The sequence below is a fragment of the Octopus sinensis genome, linkage group LG7, assembly GCF_006345805.1.
Source record: "Octopus sinensis linkage group LG7, ASM634580v1, whole genome shotgun sequence".
NCBI classification, from domain to species: domain Eukaryota; kingdom Metazoa; phylum Mollusca; class Cephalopoda; order Octopoda; family Octopodidae; genus Octopus; species Octopus sinensis.
In genome coordinates, this window is record NC_043003.1 from 40091921 (window position 1) to 40106268 (window position 14348).

Genomic DNA, 14348 nt, shown 5'->3' on the forward strand with positions numbered 1-14348 from the left:
TTAATTATAGCAGAGTTTACAAAGTGACACAAGGGATGGGAGTTTCGTGCGTTAGCACTTATCAAATAATATATATATATATATACCACCTCTTTAATGATTCCGCAGTTAATACAATTATCATACATTTCCTACACATACATATAACTATATATATATATAACTATATATATATAGTTATATGTATGTGTAGGACATGTATGATAATTGTATTAACTGCGGAATCATTAAAGAGGAGGTAATCCGATGCAAAAAATCTGTCGGTGTTCAGTAGTGTGGGCGGAAACGGATTTGGATAGCAGTAAGGAGAAAGAACGGAAGTAGCAATAGGACAAAAAACGAAAAACAAAAACAAAACAGGAAGTATGAATAAGTGTGTGATGTTTGCTATAGGTAGCCATCATTATATGCAAGGAGTTGGACGTTGTATCATACTTATTTCATTATAACTGGTATATATATATATATATATCATAGTTGTAGTGGCGCACGTAACAAGGCCAGGAAAAGAGACGGTGGTAATCACACAGGAATATATAATATATATATATATATCCTTTCTCCACCTCTGTCTCTCTATTTTCAACCGACTTGACTCTGTACAAAAGAATAGTTGAGAATTTTTACTTCTCTTAAAAGGGAACCATATAGACAGAAAAAAAAAGAAGGGAAAACACAAGAGAACAGCAAGCCCCCAAAATAATAGGGCATTTGTTACATACATAAATCTGAGGTGGAACTTGTTGGAAGTAACTGCTGAGTCGAACAGACGAGCAAGAACATTCAAGCACGGATAATATCGAAGGAGAATTCGAAAAGCGCCAGATCTCCGTTTGTTTGAATATTTTTTTTATATATTTCTTTTCTTTCTCTCTGCACTAAATTCTAACCAGCTGCGTGTGTGTGTGTGTCTGGTGTTGATTCTTCTCCTGTAAGATAAGAAGCCGAGCCAAACAACAGACGTTTCATGTGTGTGAAGGTCTAACAATTTGTCTTATTTTATTTTTATTCACTAACCCGAAAGAAAGGGATAAAAGGCATATTTTTAAAAATCGTACATTATCTAAATTGACGAAAAAAATAATTGCCGTCACTGACCAAATCTTGTTCTATGTAGCATCTATTTAGATGTATTTGTAAATTCCTTACTTTATATCCCCCCAAAATAAGATTTTTATTTTCGATTTTTTTTTAAAGAGTTAAAAAGAAGAGGAGAGTAAACCTTGCTTAAAGCAATCTAAAGTAAAAAGTTCGTGAACTAGAATTGTGACTGGAAGTTATCAGTTAAATTTTATGCCCCGATATCGAGATACAATGCTAGATTGTAAAGTTTATGTTGGGGATCTTCCCCGTGATGCATCAGAGAAAGAGCTGGAACGGTCTTTTCGCCACTACGGCCCGCTGAAAAGCGTATGGGTAGCTCGAAACCCTGCTGGGTTTGCCTTCGTTGAATACGAAGACCCACGCGATGCCGAGGATGCGATCCGCGCCCTAGATGGTAAGACGATGTGCGGGGTTCGAGTCCGCGTGGAACATTCCACGGGCAAAGTGCGGCCGAAGCCATGGTCACGCGGTGGCGGTGGTGGAGGAGGAGGGGGTGGCGGTGGAGGCGGTCGTGGACCGTCGCGTCCGCGGCGTCCATTTAACCCCGAGGACCGTTGTTACGAATGTGGCGAACGGGGACACTACGCCTACGAGTGTAACCGCTACAACCGAAGGCGAAGGTCGACTGGCGGTGGGATGGGCGGTGGCCCCGGAGGTGGAGGTGGTTTTGGAGGTGGTGGCGGTGGCTTTAGCGGCGGTCATGGAGTTGGTTCATCAGGTCGGTCAAGAGGTGGAGGTGGTGGACGGAGGAGCTACAGTCGCAGTCGGAGTCGTAGTAGTAGTCGTAGCCGAAGTCGCAGTCCCAGGAGTCGCACCAAGTCACGTAGTCGCAGCTTCACTCCACAGTCCAGGTCATCCCACTCGCCGCTGAGCCGGGGTAGAGACAGTCCTCTGACTAGGAACGGCACGGACGACTAAATTCATCACCTCCACCTATGTATATATATATACAAATATATATATATAGCTTTAGTTAATTGTAGCCTTCTTAACCTTATTCACATACCTCAGTCATAACTACCAGCACCACGACTCTCGCGCCTCTCGCTCAATGTCCTTTATAACTAACCTTCTCTCTATTTACAATCTCTTCCACACACTCGTCTACATTTAACCGCCGTCACTTTACCCTTTCAAATGTCTTAATTCTCAAATCATTTTCTCCCCCAGATTTCTAATTTACAAAAAAAAAAGTTGATCAAACAGATCATTAGTTGTAAATTCCAAATTGAAAATCAGGATTTCTAATGATAGCGATATAACAATTGCTGCTTTTTTTTTTTTTTTTTTCGTAGTGGGAGTGTAATGGAGTTCTCTCATAGTCCTTCATATTATCTTACAGTGTTGTGACGTTCATTTCATTCTTTAGTAACATTTACAACCTAAGTGAAGTAAAGTATTTTTTGCATCAACAGAGAATCGAAAAAACTAGAGCACTGCCTTAGCTCGCCCGAGTTCGAAGTACCTAAGTATGTTTGCTATTCTCTAGTTGGAATCGCTTCACATATGCTGTTGATGGCACTTTAGCAATGCATGAACATCACAGCGTGCTCATTCTATTTCACCCACCCAGTAGTTGTAGCCATGTCACATCGCTTAACAATGCTGATGTCCTTGAGAAAGGCATGAATGTCATGCAATCACCTTTGCCGTTTTCATTTACATAAGGCTACGTAAGTAAGGGCTGCTCTGCTCGTTCAGGGTTCATCTGGGGCTAAACAACAACTTTCATTATGTCAGAAGATAAATACGTGTCAGAAATCTTCCTCCAAATATTTGTAATCTTGTGCCAATATAATTATTATCATTATCGTTGTCTTAAGAGAGCTGTGGGGGTCGGAGAAATGGTAAGAGTGCCGGGCTGCTTTGGTACGTATTTTCAATCCTCACCCAAAGTAGGGGCAACTTTATCTTTCTTCCTTTTGAGGGAGGGTCGCTAACATAAATCTCTGTCATTATATTTGAATCGATTAAATCGATTACTTCTTCCCTATAGATACGTGGCCAAATTTAATATATGAGGGTGGTCAAGCTTCAGATACAGAATGTCAAATTTACCCCCCACCCCCATTTCCCCAGTATTTTAAGTTTCTGTCCCACGGGCTGAAGTTCAAGTCACGCTAGTGTCGACTTTACCTTTCATCCTTCCTTGATGAAATATGAATAAATAGTGGAGTTAATTTCATTGACTTACCTCCTACATTCTCCCTTACAGATTTGTAGCCCTGTACCTAATGTTAGAAACTAGATAGATGCTTCATTGCTGAAGCAAACCGGAATTGAACAGCCAATATATATTCTAAAGTTATCTTACAAATTACCCTTACGCGTATATACGTTACAAATTACCCTTATGCGCATATACGTGTATGAGTGTTATGGACGTGTGTGTGTGTATTTATACACACACACACATATCCAATTACATTTGTAAATATTTTCAGTGTCTAGGATACAAATATCTATCATATATATATATATATATATGCACACATATAAATATTGTATGTGAAATGAATATAGACACGTTTGTTATATATATATATATAATATATATATATATATAGTTGCGTACATGTTTATTTGGTTGTTTGTGTACATATATATATATATATATATATTATATATATATATATATATATATATATACGCATATATATATATATATATATATATATATATATATACGCATACATATATACATATACGTTGTATATGCAGTAGCTAGACATCAGTTAAATGGCTTAGAGCTAGCTTTTAATCACGTTATCACGTGTATATATGTTATTACGCATATACACACGCACGCCGCGCGCGCGCGTGTGTGTGTGTGTGTGCGTGCGCATACATATATGAATATGTATACATACATACATACATACATATACGTATAACCAGACATCAGTTTAAAAGCTTAGCAGTAGTTTTTAATCATATTAATTAGGCATTGTTATTAAAGTAATGGATATTTATCAAACAATCGACATCCCTATGTTTTACATTAATTGAATAAAAAAAAAGAAAAGAAAAAAAAAACTATGACGCTGAATGTGTGTCTGAGGAGAGGGCTAGAAAATCTGTTTACAATTGAATTTAGTTGCTGCCGCCACTACTACTACTACTGCTGCTGCTGCTACTACTACTACTACTACTCTTGTCCTGTGTTTCTGAAGTGTGTCTTACTAGTAAACTAGAATCTCCTATTTTGGCAAAAATCAGTTTTTTCTGTATCACCAGCCCGACCCGACCCAACCCCAGCCTGCCCCCTATTCTTCTTTGCTTAGAATGTGGGGGTAAAATATTGAAATCGGGTCTCCACCACCTTCTCTCTGTCTTTTTCTGGCGTGGAGGTTGATGTGTTTCGCGATTGGTTGGTTGCTTATCAACTGTTGACTGTCACTACATCTCAGTCAGTTCTCTGACCTATATAAAATAACCCTTCCGCTCTACTCCACCACCCCCACCCCACCCGCCACTCACTCCAGTACCCATCAAGGCAATAGGTCAGGTATTTCATGTCTGTGTCAAGAATAATAAAGAAATGTTAGTGTTCAATTATGTGCAAGTCACTCATTAATTAGAAGGGAGTTCAAACGTAGGTTTATTATTTTAGGTTCTCATCCAGCCATGGGCTGAATTTATTTTAGATTTTCTCTATGCACCATTACTCTCTTACCTCTTAGTGTGGAATAAGTACCAGTTTATAAACTGATGTGTACAAGGGAAATGAAATTAGCTCCTTCAATATAGTACCAGCAGCTTGTTTGGAAAATAATTTGTCACCTTTCTTCTCCCACTCCTTGAAATATTCATTGTTTTCTAATCATCAAGAGCTGATTATCATACCACATTAATTTCCATCTGATTTTCCCCTCTCTTCTCTCTACTCAATAAAGTTGGCTTTGTGGTATCGTTGGTCCTTGTCTAAGACGCTCATTTGAGCAATAAGCTGTTGAAACTTCCTCAATCCGACAGATATGCAATTATTTCTCCTAATATACCCTTTCACCTTTTAGCAGTAACCTTCCCTCTTTCACTAACAATGTCCTTTTCCTCCAAGATCTGTGCCACTGCCACCACTCCAAATATTACCTACACATTTTCCTGAAAGTCAGAATATTCTCTGATTATTAAAATATATGTTTGATCTGAGCCTTTAACACCCCTATCCTACCTCTGTTGACCTAAATACCATCAGTTTGAACAGGAGCAACAATGAATGGGTCTGCTCCATTTTGGAAACTATGGAAAAGAAAAGCAATGATATCAAGAAGCAGTCACACATGCAAGGGAGCCTTTTTTTTTGTTTGTTTTGGTATTGCCTCTTTATTTGTTTATGCTACTGTGCCTGCAACTCCTTATCGATGCAGGATAGCAGTTCAATGTTAGCTGAAAATCACATCAACAGAACCTAAACAGGGAAAACAAGGGAGAATTCTCCTCACTCAAAACGAGACCTCGTGTATGTGTGAAAGTCACAAATAAGTCTGCATCTACAAGAACTTTCATAATAATCATTATTCTACGGTTTGGTTCGGGGACTGTTCTTCATCTTGATATCTATGTATTGACAGACTGAAGCACCAGACGTCTGTGTGTGTGTGTGTGTGAGCATATTTGGTGTCAAATCTGCTGTCTTGTTTATTTTATTCTGTATTAGTTAATAAATCTTTCTGTCAGTCAGTCCTTCCTGATTTATAACAGGTGACACTGTCACTAGATTAAACCATGGTGCTGAAAATGTGGCCAAGAAATAAATTGCACCTCATGCAGAACTTTATCAATATTATTATTGTGTTGAGAGAGACTGGAGGCAAATGTTCATGAGAATATTCTATAACATTGTCTTGATACCTGATTTGGAACATTGAAATTTCTTCAGTAATGGCCATTTTGAAATACTAAAACTTTTCATGTTATTAATGGTTCTGCTTAAATGTATCAAAAACATTGCTATTCAGTTATTTGTCAAAAGAAGCAAGAAAAAAAAAAACGACTCCTGCTTTGTTAACATCCATTGTGCAACACCTAGGTATCAGAAGAGAGACTTGATTTCAGTTTGAAACCATTTCATCAACTTACTATGGTTTTTAATAACTTCAGTGAAGTTCTTAAATGTCACAGTCTCCTACCATTTCTTTTGAGCAAGTAACTGTAATGCTTCATAACTCATAATAATTAATATCATGAAAGCTGGTTTTGACACAAACAAATGATAGAAAGCTGTATTCTCACGTTCTGGATTCAGTTTTGCTACATTTGATTCTCATTCTCCTATTCTATTCTTGGCAAGATTGAGCTCTTGTTTTCCTTTGCCTCCTTCCTCAGTGATAAAGAATATTTTGTATACCAGTAACATTGGTGGGTTGAAACAGATTTGATTGCTTGTATCTAATTCTTCCCACTTCCAAGAAAATATACATCACTACTATTATCATCACCAAAACGGCAGATAGAACTCACAGAAGCAGCTGAACTGAATGGGCAAGAGATTTGGAGATGTATACTCAGTTTGATAAATAATCATGAAAGAATTAAAGCTATTTTGAATCTCATTTCTGGTGAGAAAATAGCGAAAGAGAGAACTGGTCAATCCCATCAACCATCATCTTCAACACCAACTGATAATTAATAATTATACAGCAGCAAATTTATTGATATCACCTGGCATCATCTCCTCCTTTCTTAATATCAGATGAGCAACCGTAATCTCAAGAACAGTGATACAATGGTAAATAAAAGGAGCAGTAGCAGCCACAACAAAACCCATTGTCATACTGTTGTATATTGGAGCAACACCAGCACAATTCATTCCTGTACAAGAAGTACTAATTGACAAACAGCAGCACCATCAGTACTCTGTGATGACAGCAGCATCGCCAACTTTTTTTTCCCCCTAAAATACAGCAGCAGCAGCAGCGTCAACAGATTCATCCCCTGCAGTGAGAAGTGACAACAGCAACAGCTGCAGCACCAACTTGATCCAGCACCCCCTGGTACCAGACAAGCAGCAACACCAACATCAATACCAACACCACCACCACCACCACACCACCACCACCAGCAGCAGCACTACTAACTGATTCAGCTTCCTGTAGACAGTAACAACTGCAGCAGCGGCAGCAGCAACTGATTCAGCCCCCCCCGAGTAAGATAGAAGTGGTAACTGCAGCAACAGTAGTAGCAGCAGCAGCAGCAACAGCAGCACTTTGTCAAGCGTAACAGCAGCAACAAGCTACATCATGCAACTTTAACTAAAACAACATCATCATCATCATCAAAAACAACAACAAACAACATTAAACTAAAAACAACTCCTGGATCATTTGTGTATGTATTCTATTTTTTTTGTTCTTGTTGATGTTGATGATGTGTATAAATTGTGTTTTGTTCCTTATTATTTGTGTTGAATTTTTTTAATGTTTTAATTACTTTGTTGGTTTGAAATTAAGAAGAAAGGTAAACATTTTATATATATATATATATATATATACATATATATATATATATATATATATATATATATATATATATATATGAATAGAATATTTCTGTGATCAAAATGATAGTGTGTACATTGCAAATATTTTTTTTTTTTTATATCAGTTAATGAAATTATGTTTAATGACAGGTATACAATAGAAATAAAGATTTTTTTTAGTTGTAAAACATATGTCTGTTTGTGATATTAATAGCTGAAGAATTGATTATTCAGCTATTAATGAAAAGTATTTAGTACCCTGCAAATTAGCTTTGAGTTTGCTTGCTTAATATTGCTTTCAATATATATGTATATGTGTGTGTGTGTGTGTGTGTGCAAGCAACAATTATTTTAATTGTTCATAAAGACAGAAATAATGTAAGTATATAAGTTTAACTGTGCACAATTACTTTTTGATCACCCTGCCTATGTTTGTGTGTGTGTGTATATACATATGTATACATGCACACACACACACACATATATATATATATATGAAGATACAAGTGGCTGCATATTGTGTATGTAATATACATTCCCATACATCTGTGTAGTATGCAATAGTTTATATATATATATGTGTGTGTGTGTGTGTGGTATATATATATATGAAATAGACATACTGTAAGTATTACATATATTCACATAAACGTATGTATATATAAATAAAAGCGCACATTATTACATCTATACACATTTGTATGAGTGTATGTGTGTATATATATATAAATACACACATACATGCATACATACACACCCACACTATGTGTTATGTGTATACACACACGTGTGTGTGTGAGAAGAATATTAGTAAAACATGTATGTGTGTATGTACAATGTGACCAAAAGTTTCCATACAAAAGAAATTATAAACAATATTGCATGTATTTTATTTCTTCTCTTCTGGCTAATAATGATTAACTAGAAAATTTGTTAGTTTGCCTAGTTTTTAAGGAAAATACATGATTTTTTTTTTTTCTGTTTATTATTCTTGCTTTTTTTTTTTTGCTTAACAATTGTATGTTTAAATATTGTTTGTTATGGTAAATATAATTGAATACAAACTCTGCAGAGAAATTTTTTTTATTTCATGTTTTTGCCTTTATGCTTTTGGTAAATTTCAATGAAGATGTTTCCACAGATCTGACTTATTGGTATTTGTGCTGTGTGTGATTTTGGTAGTATGTGTGTGTGTGTGTATATATATTATATTACATTATTATATATTCTAATGCAGTGCATATGTGTTGATTCTGCTATGCTGAAGTTTTTATATATAAGAAAGAAAGGTAAAACCAGGAATATTGGGTGACATTTTAGAATTATTCTGTGGAGAAAGAAATAAAAGTTAAATTATTTTAACACAGAGAACTATATTATAGATTTTATTTATTTATACTTTTATATATTTTTGTTGATCCACTTTCTGTTAACCTTTACCTCCCCTCTATCCACAGTTAATATGCATTTTAGGAGTATGTGTCTCACTTGTACAATAGCATACATTGGTAAATGTTCTTTGGAAGCAGTTAGGTATCAGTAGGCAAACCAAGGGTATCCCTAGAGTTGCAGTAGATGAAATGGCACTGGGAAAGTGTTGAGTGTAATAAGAAAAGGTCCCTTTGATAGAAATTGTATCTAAAAGAAATGAAAATAAATTCCTCTTTGTTCCTCAAGGAATTTGTCTTTCTGGTCAAGATAAAGTGGGTAGAAAATATTAGCACTAAATTATCAAGGATTTAATCTAAAACCTTCATTTGTCAATCACAGCAGATTACTTTGAGCTTAAAAGCTTGATGTGATTCAACATGCTTGAAGCATCAAGAATTGAGGTGCTTGATTTGAAGAAACTCTTTGTTCTTTCTTGAAAGTTTCTACCTAATTAGAATCTTGTCAAAGCACTATGCCATTCTAGTAGCCATTTGATGGTTGATTAGTAGTTGATAATTTGCTAATTAGTGCTTGGCATTGCTTGGTTAAATTTCAACTGGAACAAGTAGATGATTTGGTTTAATTAGGAATTGCCTTCCTGCTAATTGACCATTCTTAGAATGTCTTTGAATGGTGCTTTCTTCATGATAGTGGCACCTCAGTAATAAGCAGGACGATGATCAAACTGATTTCGAAAATATTTTGTCTTCTGTGCACTGGTATATCCAATTCTTCTATCAGTATGGAACAAAATATACATCTACTAAGAACTGTATGGTTTTGGAAGTATTTATCAGTTATTGCCTAAGAAGAATAATACTGCATGTTTACTTCATTGACCAATTGTGTGTGTGTCGTTTATACTCGGAATACCATCGTTTTGACTGGTTCATTCATATACGTCTTAGTGTTCTGAATTGGTCTTCATTCATGCTGCTGTTAATCAATCCCCCAGAAATTGATCCTTTCAGACCACAAAACCATTACAGCATTCAAGATTCTGTAGTATTTGATGGATGATATATTGTCTTTCACTAAGACTGGTCTAATGCATGTATATCTACAAAGAGCTATTGCTGACTTTTTTTAATGTTTACATCTCAGTTAGTTAGGATCAACGTAGAGTGAAGTATCTAACCCAGAAGTATGAGACACTAGCTATTACATAAGGACATGGTAAATTACTGTCATACATTATCTCAACTGGGACAGTCTCATTGTTCTGGGAAAGCATCTGCGGGTCATATATGCCTCTCTCACCTTCATCCCCAATCCACTTCTCTGTTGTATGGCCAATGTTGTTTCCTTTCCATTTACTGTGATTCACATTGAAATTTAATTACCTGCTTTAGAAGAGATTAAGAGGTAAAGTAAGAGGGGTGGGAGCTGTGCCTAGGCTACCAATGGAAAGGGGAAATGATGTCTAGAGTTGAGTGATACAACACTATTAGCCATAGGAAAAAAATTAAGCTTTATTCTGAATCAAGTTCGTCACCACTGTGGGAATATAATTAAACCATTGACTGTTAAATCTGAGGTTGTACCTGACATGTGATGACAACTGGTGAAAAAAACCAGATATGTCAAACATACAGCTCACAGCCCAGATCCAGCCCCCTTGGCTCAATTCTATAAAGAAAATATTTTGTAAAATATGTGACTAGCATGTGTTCATAGTTGAACTCCTTTCGGAGTTTCCATTAATGCCGGTTCTAATTTGTCAAATTTCTGCAACCAGCCAGTAAAGAAAGAAAGTCCATAATTTCATGTACTAAAAGATGTGATCTATTTTCCCTTCACTTGTCTGTAGATGGAAGTTGTTTTCTTATGTTTTGCAAATGATATTCAATGGATTGGGTTCTAGTGGTATGAATGCTATTGAAATTTCATGCAGTAGTAACTGCAAATTTTCTATTGTGTCTTGGTATTCTCAAGAACTTATCTGCATTCAGTTGGACTGTTTTTTTGTCTCCTTTCTTCCTCTAAGGATATTATGTGGATGTGTTTGTGTTCAGAGATGCATCTCTGTGCACAAATTTCTTGAACATCATTATTGTTGAAGCCAATGAGTTTGAAGTTGTATATGTACACATGTATACTTATGTGTGCATTCACATTTATGTGACTGTAAAGTGTGTTGTATTCATTTTGTATATGTCTTGTCTCATTCTCTTGAAAATGATGTAGAACAGTTGTTGTATTGAGGATGCCTGTTGAAGGAGAAAAAAAGCATTCACAGCTGTTCTCTTGTCTTTTGACTGAGTCTTTTTCTTAAAGGTATATCAGTTTTTGGAGAATTTTTTTTATTCTTGAGATTAATTACTTTTTTAATCTGGAGCTAGCACCATTTGCTAGCAACTGAGCAGTCTCCTTTCTCTTGGAGCAGAGATAATTTCAATAAATCGAAAATTGATCTTTTTCTGCTATTTGCCTTTGTTCAAATATATGCCACTGGCCATACATTTGAACAACACTTTGCGCATTTTAGTTTTGTGTGTGAGATTGAATTTCATGTATAGCGACATAAAACTGCATCTTGTTGCGTATCTTTGCGCCAAAAAGTAACGTAGCTATTCGCTTGGGATCGATAAAGTAAGTACCATACTGCAATTAGTTGTAGGATCGATATATTCGACCAATAACCTCTGAAGGCAGTATTCTAGCATGGCTTTAGTTTCGTTCTTCAACTAGGAAAGAGCATAAACAACCATCTTGAATATCCTCGAAATTATATGGTCATGGCTAAATGCCTTTATTATACACGGTTTTCAATTAGGGTTGACCTGCGATTAAACAAAAGCTAGGATCTTAAAGAAGGCTTCTGGTTGGTAAGCTTAACAGGCTAGATCGCAAAATCAAGCAAGTCCTTCCTTCAAAAAAAAAAAAAAAAATCGGAGTGGTCATTGCTGGAACGCCTTTGACATCAGAGTCAGGGCGTAGGTTAGGGCGAACTAGGAGCTAAATGACAACCAGGACATTGTGCTATGGGAAAATTATTAATTAAAGGTACACGAGTTTTAACTGTCCCTTCGTTCTTTCTTATAGTTTAGCCTCACACACCACGTTGCTCGCTTTTTATTCTTTACCTCTGTGCTAAATACATTGTGTATCCCCTTCCTTCCTTCCTTTTGCAGGTTACACGTGTGTCTGTACCGTGTTGGTAGTAGCAGTAGTGGTGATAGTGTAATTGCAGCGTGAGTGGGTCACGTGACACACACACAAAAATGAAATTCGCTGGGTACTAACTAATGGCTTTGCGTGTCTCCAGCAAAATATAGAAGCTAATAATAACTTGTGGATGAGAATCATTAGAGCGTTGGTAAAAGTGCCTTATGGCACTCGTTCAGTCTTTAGGTTGTTCTGAGGTCAAATACTGTCGAGGTCAACAGTATCTTTCATCCCTTCTGGCGTTGATATTAAATACCAGGTCGATCAATCGTTTAACCTTATCCCCTCAACATTGCTGGCCTTGTACCCAAATCACTAAATTATATATATTGAAATGCTGGACAAATTACCTGCGGTGTTTAGTTACTGCTCTTCATAGATTGAATTCGAATTTAGCTTTACCTGTTATCCTTCTTGGATTGATTAATTATAAAGAAAATAAAAAATATTAACCACAGTCTAGTCCATTTAGTATTGCTATGAATCTTTCTAGATGTGAAAGGAATTACATATAAAAAAAAAAACTGTATAGTACAGAATGATTCTTTAAGAGTATCTACAACTTCATTTGTAGAGGAAATGAGGTTTTGAGTATGAACGGTTTAATATCTTACGACACGCTAACTTGTTGAAATCTAGAGTAGAGAGCTATTTTTATTTGCCTTCACTTTTTCTTTCCACTTGCCATTGATAGCGGTTGGAGGATCTTGTTACATCTCCTTCCAACCTCTTGAAGTTTTTCAAATTTTTACCATGTTATTTAAAAAAAAAAAAAATGTAGTTTTGATTGCGGTTCTGCTGATGACGAACAAAGCGTTCGTTTTGTTTTGTTTTGAAATTAATAAAGATGTCTCAAGTATCTCGAGTTGTGTGCAATTTTAGCCAAACGTGCATCAGCATGCAAAACTTACATTAAGAGAAAAGAATAATATGACAAAAATTTGAAATTCTCCACGTGGTTGAAAGAAATTTAATAAGGATCCTATCGTTTTCTTAAATCCCTGTCTGAAACCCTCCTTCCTCTTAACAGATGTCATGTGTTGTATGAGCGCGCGAGAATTGGGGCAACATTGTTTTCCTTTGTTTTTAAGTATATGCCTATAGGGTAAAGTTAATTTCAAATGAACGGTCATTCGTCTGAATCGACTATCATGGAATAAATTAGGTTTTCACAAGGACTTGTCGAATGCATAGACGCAAGAGTTAGATTCTGACCCAGGACCTTCATCCCATTCCAGGGTTAGAATAGGCGATCTATATAGTTCTTCAAGTCAAAAACGAAAGATCCCCGTGGAATAAATACTAGTCATAAATGGTAAAAATAAATCGATTCTATCTCCTGCTTAGTAGCATTTCGTCTCTCTGTACGTTCTAGGTTCAAATTCTGCCAAGATTGACATTGCCTTTCATCCTTTCGTGGTCTATGAAATGAATAATAGTTGCATCCCTGGGGGTCGATGTAATCGACTAGCCCCCCCACCCCACAAAAAATTCAGGCCTCGTGCTTATTATAATTGAAAGTATTATTATTACCATCATCATTATTTTCAAATCCCGTCGATGTCACCTTTGCCTTTCATCCTTTGGGGTCAAATAAAATAAGTACTAGTTGATCACTAAAATTGCTGGCCTTGTGCCAAAGATTTGAAACCGTTATTATTATTATAATTATCTTCATAAAATCTCTCCGAGGTTTGCCTTTATCTTTACGGGATCGTTAAAAACAAAAAGAAATATCTGTCTACTACAGGGGTCGAATATAATCGCGTATCCCACCGCCCTTTAAAATTGCTGGTCTTGTGCCAAAGTTTGAAACGAATTGTTTCTTCAATATTTAAAATAGAATCAATGTTGGTTTCTACGTTACAAGGAGAGAATCATATCTACTTCCTTTTCCTGAGTTCATTAAAACCGGTCCAGATAAACTACACTCCTTGCTACCTCCCACACCACTGCTTACATTGTTATCTTCGAAAAATCTGCATGACTTGAATGTATGATTTTGCTAAAACTCACAGCGGTATTAGAGTTAAAAGTATGTGTGATGGATAAATCCTTCCTCTCTCTCTCTCTCTCTCTATATATATATAAATACGCGCGCTTGTGGGGCGGAGTCGTTTTCGAAAACAATATCCTGAATTTTGATTTGAATCCACAAATTTTG

General features: G+C 36.2%; 1 protein-coding gene across 1 annotated transcript; it reads left to right on the plus strand.

Moving 5' to 3' along the window:
• Window positions 1-270: 270 nt before the first annotated feature.
• On the plus strand, window positions 271-2327 carry LOC115214526 (serine/arginine-rich splicing factor 7-like). Its single transcript, XM_036504725.1, has one exon. It carries the CDS (start codon window positions 1294-1296, stop codon window positions 2020-2022), a length of 729 nt encoding a protein of 242 aa, XP_036360618.1. The 5' UTR covers window positions 271-1293; the 3' UTR covers window positions 2023-2327.
• Window positions 2328-14348: the final 12021 nt, after the last annotated feature.